This window comes from Zeus faber (assembly GCF_960531495.2).
Source record: "Zeus faber genome assembly, chromosome: 1".
NCBI classification, from domain to species: domain Eukaryota; kingdom Metazoa; phylum Chordata; class Actinopteri; order Zeiformes; family Zeidae; genus Zeus; species Zeus faber.
Genome location: NC_137193.1, coordinates 35792627 through 35804526, shown reverse-complemented (window position 1 = coordinate 35804526; position 11900 = coordinate 35792627). Strand labels below are relative to the sequence as shown.

The window sequence follows — 11900 nt, the reverse complement described above, 5'->3', positions numbered from 1 at the left end:
CTGCTGCAGACCTACTACAGATCTATAGACCTGCTGCAGACCTACTACAGACCTATAGACCTGCTGCAGACATACTACAGACCCATAGACTCCAGGCCGGCTACAGACCTGCTATAGACCCACTACAGAGCTATAAACCTGCTGGAGACCTACTACAGACCCATAGACCTGCTGCAGACCCACTACAGACCTATAGACCTGCTGCAGACCTACTACAGACCCATAGACCTGCTGCAGACCAACTACAGACCTATCGACCTGCTGCAGACATACTACAGACCCATAGACTCCAGGCCGGCTACAGACCTGCTACAGAGAGGCTGCAGACCTGCTGTAGAACCTATAGATACATACATACATACTGCAGATCGGGGGTATGTTGTGGTTGTTGTGACTGACTTGACGGTCCGTAAACGTCTGTAGATTTGGTTCGGGGAGAATACCCCCCCAACATGGATGCATTTCACTTTGTTTCTTCTTTTGCCAAAAACATTTTTCATCAAATCAAATCTTTTTCACTGCACATTAATTCAAATGAGATGAGCGCCAACATTAAGTCCACCATCAAAACAAGGAAACAACAAAAAGTCACAGAATTCACCGGGACACAAGGAGGAACAGCTACTGCTTCCGCAGGATCCACAACGTCACAACACGGAGAAAGAAAACTCAAGGTACATGTCCATTTCGCAGAATGCCTTGGGTCCCATCGGCCAACTCAGAGAAGCCCCGCCCCCTCTCAGGGAGCGATGGAGAGAGGTAAAGGAGAAAAATGCAATACGGAAAACACACGCCACCACCACATCACATCCTGGTTTTCCTGGCAACCGCACCATCTCACCAACCAGAGCTTTAGCACCAGAGGGAAAAAGGCAAGTTCTGATTGGTTTGTCTGGTTTGTGCACAACATTCTTTTTAGTTTGACAAAAAGATTATTTTTATTCTACATTTACTGCATGATGCACACACACACACACGCACGCACGCACGCACACACACACGCACACACGCACACACACACACACACACACACACACACACAGAATGCCCATTGAACATGAAGTCTTTGGCAGATGTACAGATTCAAGGCTCCTCTTGAGAGTTAGCATGGCTACCGCCAGGTGGGCAACAGACAGTGGGGGACAGGGAGAGGGGGAGAGAGATAGAATTTGAGTAGATAATAGTGCACGAGACAGACACGTGCACAGATCAACACCAACATGTGACCTGCTCCATGAAACACATCATGTCCTTTCACAGTTTGCCTTTACAGAGCAGGTCATGGTCCTCAGAAGGTCTGCAGGGTCCTCAGAGGGTCTGTGCAGCATCCTCAGGGGGTCTGCAGGGTCCTCAAGAGGTCTGCAGGGTACTCAGAGGGCCGTGCAGGGTCCTCACAAGGTCTTTGCAGGGTCCTTGTCCTGAGGCTGCTCAGAGTAGAGCATCTGGGTGAAGGTCAAAGGTTGGCTGGTGCACCATCTGATTCCTCTGTCCAGATGGCGGCTTTGAGCTGGAGCGCAAACCAGTCCGGAGCAGTCCAGACTGGTGTGTGTTCAGGGTATCTCCTCCGAGCACTGCTACGAGGAGGAGAAGAGGAGATAGAAGTGCTACAAGGAGGAGAGGGGGAGCTAGAAGTGTTACGAGGAGGAGAGGAGGAGCGTGAGGAAGAGGAGGGCGACCAGGGAGGCGCAGGGCAGACAGACGGATGCTCCTCCAGTGTTCTCATCTGTCAGGAACGGCTCTGGAGACTCATAGAGAGAGTCATCTGGCAGGGGGAGGGAGAGATAGAGCGGAAGCGAGAGAGAGAGAGAGAGAGAGAGGGAAAGAGAGAGAGAGGGACTCAGTGAGCACAGTCTGTGGAAAAGGGCTACCGCTACCCACCACCACCTGCAGCCCGACAGGTCAGACCTGGCAACCCAGAGATGCCAAGCCGTGCTCCTATTGCAGCCGAGGAGACGTGGAAACAGAGCTGCACTTTCTCACAAGCTGGCAAAAATATCAGAAAAGGAGGGAACTCACTTACAGTATACACCTACGTATATGTGATCTGTTCTTCACCTTTATTCTTCTTACATTTTTTGTCTTGGAGATTTCTGTCTATTTTTATTATTGTCGATTTCACTTATGATTTGGCCTGCTGGAACCTGTAACCTTATTTTTTTTCATCTGTTCAAAATGTACCTGAAAGGGATATTTTTAAAGTGTTTAATACTCTTGTCAACATGGTAGTAGACAAATATGCTTACTTTATGCAAATGTATGTCTATTAGAAATCAATTAAAAACACAAAGCAATGATAAATATAAAATATGCTCAAATCATATCATAACATCATAACATGGCAACCCCGAGCCCAACTCAATGTCTAAAATGTCTTGGTTTTCAACATTCATTACAAAATTGGCCCAGTTTTCACAACAATTAAAAATAATAATATACAGTGCTTACATAGATGTTTATCATGTTCTGCCCCCCCCACCCCTTATGTTAATACATGAACATACATGTTAATTCAAATGAATGGCGTTAAAACAAATTTGCGTTAACATTTTATTATCGCTTTAGCTTTGACAGCCCTAAAATTTATATTAGTACTTCAATATTAAGTAAAATAAGTACTTGGTAGTAAATAAGTAATGGTAGTCTACAATAAACTTTATATTGCATAGTCAAAGCCAGATTTCTTGCCATTAGAACAAGATTGTATTCCATTATAGACAATTAATTTGGTTATATATCTTGATCTCTTGGTCCCCTGACGTTGACTGGAAATTTGTCAGCCCTGACATACCTAAATACCCAATTGTAATTGTACGGCAGCCCCTTATTGTTAGTGTAAGAGGAAAAATGAGGGGAAATTATCAGAATTTTGAAGCCTTAAACTATCTGGAAATCCAACTTTGGCATAACAGACAAACACGGTTAATGTTTTGTTTGTCACAAAGACCTTGAAGTTTCATCCAAATTGATCCACATACGGAGCAGATATAAGTGAAAACCCAACCAAATCTTGAGCGATTTGACACAAACGTGCCAGTATGTCTAACGCCTAAATATACATAGCAGAAATTAGTGAAAAATCGAACTTTGACTGGAAATATTCAGGTGGTCTTGGTTAACTGTCAAACGTCTCATTCTAAAATGAATGAGATGAGATTTACACTAAGACGCTTTATGACATCATCATTTTATTTACTATAAATGTTTCCCATTCCGATTGAGAATGTCCAGTTACTCTGTAGTGTTTCGACGTGACCAAACCAAAAATGACTTTTGAGTGTCGCTCGAAAACACTGCAATGTGCGACTCTGTGATGAGTTCAAAATCCAAGGTGGCGTCGGAAAAATAGAAGTGGTGCAATGGTAATTACCCACAGTAATATCACAACGTTTGTCGTATTTCATGGAAACAGAACTTACTGAAAATGTAACCTAACTAAATAAATTAACCAAGCTTTACTAAAGAAATACATAAATTACACTGCTATCGTAAATCGATGTAAAATACGTCATAATTTACATATAGGACACACAACGTCTACCATCACAGAAACTCTGGATGCACTTCAGTGCAGCAAGATAAGCTACAACAACGACAACATATAGTTTAAAATAAGAAATAAAATACTTTATTGATAATAAATGTCATGTATAAACACTGTCCTCTAACTACACTTAAAAAAACTGTAATGAAATGGCAGAAACTCTTTTTGATCTTGATGAATTATTCAATAATATTTCTAACTGCAAATGAATGTTAAATTTACATAATGTTATCTTCCTTACAATATAGACAAATAATCTATTAAACTGAAAATCAAAGATAATAAAGAAGCCATTATCCAGAAATCCAGTCGTAAAGGTCAAGTTCAAGAGATTATCAGTCACAGGACAGTCACAATATAAAAAAAAAAATACTGAAGAAACTAGATGATCAACCAGGAGACGATAGACCGGGAGGATCCCATGCTGTGTTCAAGTAAAACTCGAAAAGAAATCATGCTACGATTCAGAGAACCCGGGAAAATGTTAAAAGCACCTAACACGACGAAACTGGACCCAGTGTATTGCTGCCTACAGCTACATCTGTTGTTGTTATTAATATGGGTATTTTTTATTCATAGATTTATAAATTTCATTACTGTCTTAAAATCTTTTCCTATATGTTGTGTTACATAATTGTTATAATTGTTATGAAATGTCTTTGGCTTCGGCAATTTAAGAATGCTTGACATGCCAATAGAGCTCATTTGAATTGAATTGAATTGAGGGAGGAGGTTCAGAGCAGTGCTTCAGTGATTCCAGACTCAGACCTGGTCTCTACTCACTGGAGAGTTTGATGTAGATCTTGAGCTTCAGGCAGGGCGGAGCAGGTGGAGCAGGGAGTGGAGGCTGGGAGGAGGCTGCAAGATAAAGATGAAATATCACCAAACTATAATTCTATTTGATGCAACATGTTAAATAATCAGATAGAGAGAAATATCAGATATGAAAACGGAAAACATCATTCTCATGTTTTAACAGTTTCTGTGTTTGTCAGAAAGTTACTTTAGAGTAAATGTTTGTTCGTTGCTAGTTTGATTCCAAGGCAGCGGCTCTGCATGGAAATAATATTTTAGAATCATAATCGATGGTCCAAGCGTAAAGACAAAGCTTTTATCTTGAAGCCTCATTCTGCCTCCTGTGACGATCAGCATCTGGACACTTTGAAATAGATTTTCATTTCTCTCAGCGCCTATTTCTTAAATGATTCTGGAAATACTACACACACACACAGACACAGACACAGACACAGACGCACACGCACACGCACACGCACACGCACACGCACACACACACACACACAGTCTGTCTGTCTGTCTGTCTATCTGGTGTTAACTCTCCGTTAAAAGGGCGATTAGAGGAAGCGTCCAAACATTCCAGCGCTGTCATTAAGACGGCGGGCGGCCCGTCTGCCACCCAGCAGGGGGCGTCAAGGGGCGTCAGGCTGCCCGTCACTGGTCCATTAGCAGGATCGGACCCCCCAGGAGGCTCGCTCCCTAGCCAACACTAATGGCTTCACGCTAGTGGCATTTCCAAAAAGGAACAGACCAATCAGCTGCCAGTCTGCCTCCAGCGGCCATCGCCAGCCTCCAATATGCTGCAGGCCTGTACAGCGCTGCAACATCAGAGACGAGCACATCCAAGGCTCTGCGTACAAACAGAGTGATCATGATCTACTGGTTCAGAAATGATCTACTGGTTTAACAGTGATCTTCTGGTTCAGCGGTGATCTACTGGTTTAACAGGGATCTACTGGTTCAGCGGTGATCGACTGGTTTAACAGTGATCTACTGGTTTCGCTGTGATCTACGAAAGTAAATCCTTCTTACAGCAGTATTAAAGATTCAGAAGTACTACAGCAGTACTCCAGCGGTACTCACAGATGTAGTAGTACTCGCGTCCTGGGCGGAACTCGAAGCCAAGGGAGAACGGTGTGAAGAGCTGGAACTTCTCTGAGAACTTGATGGGTCCATTGGGGCTGAGCGGCTGGTTGCACTCCCAGCGCTTGATGGCGGGTCCATTGGGGCTGAGTGGCTGGTTGCAATCCCAGCGCTTGATGGCTCCGCCCCCCGCGCGGCAACAGGTGGAGTAGATGTCATAGTTGACCATGAACAGGACGTAGCGCTCTAGCCGCTCTGACGGCTGCCCCGCCTCGTAGTGCGGGCAGTAGATGTCCAGGTAGTCGTTGATGGACACCTCCATCGTGTACTCCCCCTGCTGGAACCTGCAGACACAGCGGGGGGGGCTATAAGTTAATAAATTAATACAACAACATAAAATAACTGCATGGATTTGAGCCATGATGGTTGAGCCACGAATGTTGTTCTCATTGAACGCTTTCTAAGGGAGAAAGAGTCAGATCCAAACCCCTTCTGCCAACCCCCCTCCACACATACTGTATGCCCAGGCCCCAACTAGACACCTACGGGAGCCCCCCCATGTGACCTGAGCATACACCAGATGCTCAGTGCACTCTACTCCATCATGGTCCGGGTCTGAAACTATGGGATTACTACCAGAGACTATGAGGTACAAATATTTTACAAGAGACTTGGTACAGAGGAGGTGGTCCCACTGGCTACCCTCTAAACTACAGAGAGTACCATCCAACACACTGGTCAGAGACTTAGGAGGTATGCTCATTTGGTAAAAATCAGAATCCACTGATTTTCTCACTGCAATAAGTTATTTAAAACAGGGGCTTTTCACATCTGGTTCGAAATCAGGGGTGTCACGATTCCGATTTGAAATCGAAAATCGATCAAAATGAGCATTTGAATTTGAACGTCTAAATCACAAGCAGGTTCGCAATTCTCCCCGTATGGACGGTCAAGACAAAGGAAATGTAATCTCTGATGTCATGTTATAGGAAACTGCATACTGAATTGCTGAAGCGGAGCTTGGGGGGGGGGGTGGAGCACAAGCCAGAGTTCGCAGATATATTTTACAATATGTACACTTGATTTGTCAATTTGAGAGGGCAGAACAGAGACCGGCAGCTTGTAAATGCTTAGAAATAGTTCACTTTATGGATATGGTTTAGATTGTGATATCCAAGATGGGATAATAATGTTAAACGGAACATGATGCTGTCACATGAGGAATAGAATTAGGTTAAAAGTCAGACTAGAGAAGGATGCATGGAGCGGACACGGACGCAGTGGGCGGAGTAGAAGAGTCCTGTGCGCCACCTTCATCCCCCCAATGGAATCTCCATACGTCTCCAATCTCCATAAGTCTTAAAGACCACCAAACCACACACTATCAAAACATGCAACAGATGGAAGGAAAGTAGTGTAGAAATGCACCAAAATACTATGAGGCAACCATAAATCCACTCACTTTTAGACCACTTCCTGCTACATTCAAATGACGACAGGACAAAATAAAAAAACGCCAAAACAAGGAGGCCCGTGGTGTGCATGGCATCCTAAATGAAATGATGAAAAATACCGGCCTCAATTTCCAAGTGACCATACTGAAACTCTTTAACACCGTCCTTAGCTCCGGGACCCTCCCCCGTCTTCAGAACCAAAGACTGATAATCCCACTCCACAGAAGCGGAGACAAATTCGACCGCAACAACTACCATGGGATTGTAAATATAATATAGGAATAAATCCTCTACGATTACCAACCACAGACTGCTGCTCTTCCTCACGGAAAGTAGCGTCGTGAACAAAACCCCAAATTGGCTTTTTACCAGATTTTCAGACCATATTTCCACCCCCAGCACACTAACTGACAACCAAATAAACAATAACAAAAGGATATAATTCTCCTGCTTTGTCGATTCATAAAGAGCTTTCGACTCAATTTGGCACACGGTTCTTCTCTACAAACTGATGGAAAGTGGTGTCGGGGGGAAAACTTATGACATCATAAAGTCAGTGTATACAACAAATGTGCTGTTAAGATCTGAAAAAAGCACACTGAGTTGTTTCCCCAAAGCCGGGGCGTGTTGCAGGGATGCAGCCTGAGTCCCACCCTATTCAACATCTACACCAATGAGCTGGCGAGGGCTTTAGAACCGTCAGCTGCACCCAGCACCTCCCTGGCCCACGCCTAAGTCGAGCGTCTACTGTTCGCAGACGATCTGGTGAGAAGGGTTCCAGCGGCACCTTGATCTCCTGCACACTTTCTCCCCAACCTTGGGCTTGGCAGTTCATCTAAATAGGACAAACATCACGATATTCCAAAAAAAGGTCCAGTCTCCGGGATCACAAATATCAATTATTTCTAGATACGGTTAAAATAGAACACACTGTACCAAGCTGAACACCAGCTCAGCACCACAGGGTACATTTGGCTTAAGGGGGAAACATTTCAACCGGTTTGGGGCTTTTTTTTTTTAAATAAACTGCAAACATATATATTTTCCCTCCACTTTTTTATGTGCCTACGTTCGGAACTTCAACATGCGTCGCATCGCGCAGGTAAAGGGGCAAAAATTAGCGTGTCGACCCGGGTGTCCTGTTCACATCAGAGCCAATCGGAGGTGGAACCAATTAAAACCTGAGTTTAAACAGGGTCATTTGACCCGGGACTTAAACCTGTGTTTTACCTTTCCCACTGGTGACAAATGCCGGATGTTAGCGGGTGATACCGGTTCTCGCAGCACCAGATTAGCATCAGATTAGCACCAGATTAGCATCAGATTAGCATCAGATTAGCATCAGATTAGCATCAGGTTAGCATCTCGCTGATCATTTTCAGATTTAACCCAGTGGCTCCTCTGCTCAGTGTGGAGATTTCTCTCATATTTTCTTTTACTTTTTTACTCCAGTTTACATTTCCCTCTGTGTTCTGTATGCCCCCCTGTACTGGGTGGTTGTACTAACCCTCCCCTGTGTAATCTGACTCCATCTGAACAGTCGTCCTCTGTGTCGCTGGAACGCTGATACAAGCCGAGACACAAACATATCAGCTCCATCTGAGCTACACCCGGACCCCCCGGGGGCCGCATGGCATTCTGGGAAACACACACCCAACACACACACACAGTGCAGTACTATGTTGGTACTGCAGTACTGAGATTTCATGGTACTCGGTGTCAGACATCAGAACGTAGAGTCATCCATCATAACACCACACTGAACACCCTGAACAGACACACACGCACACACACGCGCACACACACACACGCACACACACACACACACACTGAACAAATACACACACACTGAACAAATACACACACCACACACACTGAACAGATACACACACAGACACACACACACACACGCAATAGGTCACCATAGTAACCAGAGACAGAATGGAGTCAGGTTACTAACATGTGTGTGTGTGTGTGTGTTCGATGTGTGTGTTCACTGTGTATGCGTGTGTGTGTGTGTGTTCAGTGTGTGTGTGCGTGTGTGAACATGATCTCTTGTAGATTGCATTGTTGAAGAGTTTTAGATCAACAGTGAAACCGTGGTAAGATTATATATCCGTCTGTCTGTCTGCCTGCCTGTCTCTCTGTCTGTCTGCCTGCCTATTCTGCCTGCCTGCCAGCCTGTACGTCTGTCTGTCTCTTTGCCTGTCTGTCGGTCAATCTGTCCGTCTGTATTTTTTGGTAGATTTGTCAGATTAAAATGCACAGTGTGTTGTATTAGTGTAGTACACCACACTGACGGCAGATCCACCTCCATTGTGAGTTTGTCTGAGAAGTTGAATGAGAAGCCCCGCCCCCTTGACCTCCCCAAAGACGCTCTATGACCCCCCTGTGGCCCCGGACCCTCCTTTGGATCCTTGCATTCTTAAGCCTGCTTCATATTCACCGCAGCTGTAGTGCTGTAGTGCGCATAAATGCACACTACAGCACTACGTATGCGGAAAATCGTATGCGGGTATACATCATTTACGCGCATACATAGTATGCGCGTAAATGACGTCATTGCGGTGCTCGCTACAGCACCGCATGGCAATTTGCTGCAAGGGCGCGCACCTCCTAATTTTTGGTACACCGGGCCGTGCACTTCAGGTAATTCAAGATGGATGCTTCCGAAGGAAGGTTGTGCGGAGGTCCACAGGTACAATCTGAACGATCCGTCCCTGCATGACCACAAAAATAACCAGATGGCGTTGAATTAATGGAGGGAGATAGCGCTGTCTCTGTCCAAAGATCTGGACTATTGTAATACCTCAGGGCTTATTTGTAATGTTTACACTGACAATTCAAACTAAAATCAAGACTAAATATATTAAATTAACCTGCACTAACTACAATAAATATACATACATTTAACACTTTCTATTTTAATTTTACTTCTCTTTTCTAGTTATTCCGATCGTTCCCTCAGGACTTCTTTCTAATGTTTACAGCCATTTTTTCAGGAGAACATCGCCACGACATCAACTATATGAGCTCGTGCTCTCTGGTAGTGGGCGCGCCATGAGCCGCATGGCTGGCTTGCAGCGACTACGAAGCAGGCTTGAGAGCTGTCACTCATCACCGAAACTACCCAGAATACATCTGGTGTTCACTCACAGCACAAATGTGGAGGAGAGGAGGAGCAGAGGAGAGAGGAGGAGAAGGAGGAGCAAGAGGGAGGGCCAAGAGAGCAAGTCAATAAACTTATCGGGTCTGATCGTCCAAACATTCGGACTGAAGCTCCAGATGGAGATGCGGCTTGTTAGCTCGTTAGCTGGTTAGCTCGGGGGCTTCTCCAGGAAATTTATTTTGGGAAAAAAGATCAAAGCTGCTGGCGGAGCAGAGTGAGGATTCAAACCCTCTCCAGGGAGGAAGATCGGCAAGATCTGCCTTTACATTCTGCTCCACGCATGGAAGCGTGGAAGCGAGCGTGGAGGAGCGCGGGTCACTCTGCCATTTGCTCCTCTTTAAACAGATGATTCCTTCTGCTCAGACTGAGGTCATTCACTGGTTCAGGTAATTCCAGCTTTTACTGTTTATTCTGAGCTCGCTCCATCCTTTTACGCCATTGCTCAATCCTTCTACGCCAGCACTCAATCCTTCTAAACCAGTGTGGTGGCTGTTCTTCTGGAGGGAACAATATGGTTGGAGCCAAGCCGAAGTCTCAAGAGCAAGAAGTATTCCAGAGAAACTGGAACGCTGGTGAGAAAGGGTTTTGGAAAGGCCATCACAGTCCCCACACTGAAGATCAGGGCAGGTCTCCAACACGGCGTCCATGCAGGAGGAGGACGTCTCCAAACTAGAAGAGTTCTGCTGGAAGAACAGAGAGAATCCCTCAAGGAAGAATAGAAAGACTTGCTAGAGGCTGTTTAAGGGCCCCACACTGTGGTGCTCTTCTTCGTGTAGCTTTATGACGGTGTCTGATCAGATCCAGCTCTACCTTCAGTTAAGCAGGAAATAAAGTTTAAACAGCGAACCAACATCCTCTCTCTGATTGGCCGTCAATGCTCATTTGCATACATTTAAACTCTGCTGAACTTTATCTGGTCGCCAAGGCTCCGCCCCGTCAGTGACCTCACCCCTGCCGTGACGCCGCCCTCTATGGGTCATTGGAATGGCTTTCAGTCGCTGGTGGTGTGAGCGTAGGATGAGGAGTGTACGTGTGTGAGTGTGTGTGTGTGTGTGTGTGTGTGTGTGTGTGTGTGTGTGTGTGCAGCGGTGGTGATTTATGGGGTCCTGGGGTCCTAAGAGGGCAGACTGCCTTTTGTTGTGCCTGACAATTAATTATCCCCCTGTTAATAATGAACTCTAACCTGCTGAGTGAGGGAGGCCCGGACAGGGAGTGTGTGTGTGTGCGTGCGTGCGTGCGTGCGTGCGTGCGTGCGTGTGTGTGTGTGTGTGTGTGTGTGTGTGTGTGTGTGTGTGTGTGTGTGTGTATGTGTGTGTGTGTGTGTGTGTGTGTGTGTGTGTGTGTGTGTGTGTGTGCGTGCGTGCATGTGCATACGTACATAGAATAAATTAATTTGTTTGAATGTTTCCGCTCCATATTGTGAATTCATGAACGTGTGAATTTATAAAACTACAACTACAGCTGCAAACTTTTATATTTAGTTCATTCATTCGAACTTTATTAACTTTTCCATTTTATTTATTTTTGTTGATTTTATTTATTTTATTTAGTTCATGTCCAAACACAATTTGCTCCATGGATCATTATGTTCAAACTCACACTGTGTGTGTTTCAGTGTGTGTGTTTAAGTGTGTGTGTGTGTTTCAGTGTGTATGTCAGTGTGGTCACACTCCACCAGTCACAGAAAACTGGGAAACAATACTGGTTGGAGTGAAGAGAACTGGGAGTGACAGGCGTGACACTCCAACCCCCCCCCCCACGCCAGACCATCTGCCTGCTGGACCAAAATGCAACACCAAGAGCCTGGTACAGTGTGGAGATGGGAAGCACCGCTGGACTCATCCAAGGTCAGAGGTCA

At 45.2% G+C, this 11900-nt stretch overlaps 1 protein-coding gene across 1 annotated transcript in view; it reads right to left on the bottom strand.

Annotated features, from left to right (window-relative positions):
- Window positions 1-1489: 1489 nt before the first annotated feature.
- Window positions 1490-11900, bottom strand: part of LOC307230764 (ephrin-A2-like) — a 28995-nt gene continuing 18584 nt past the window's right edge. The window contains exons 2-4 of the mRNA XM_080001200.1: window positions 5420-5763; window positions 4325-4399; window positions 1490-1762 (exon numbers count right to left, since the gene is read on the bottom strand). Of these exons, the coding sequence (XP_079857326.1) occupies window positions 1635-1762; window positions 4325-4399; window positions 5420-5763 (547 nt within the window). The 3' untranslated portion in view covers window positions 1490-1634. The remainder of the gene's footprint in view (window positions 1763-4324; window positions 4400-5419; window positions 5764-11900) is intronic.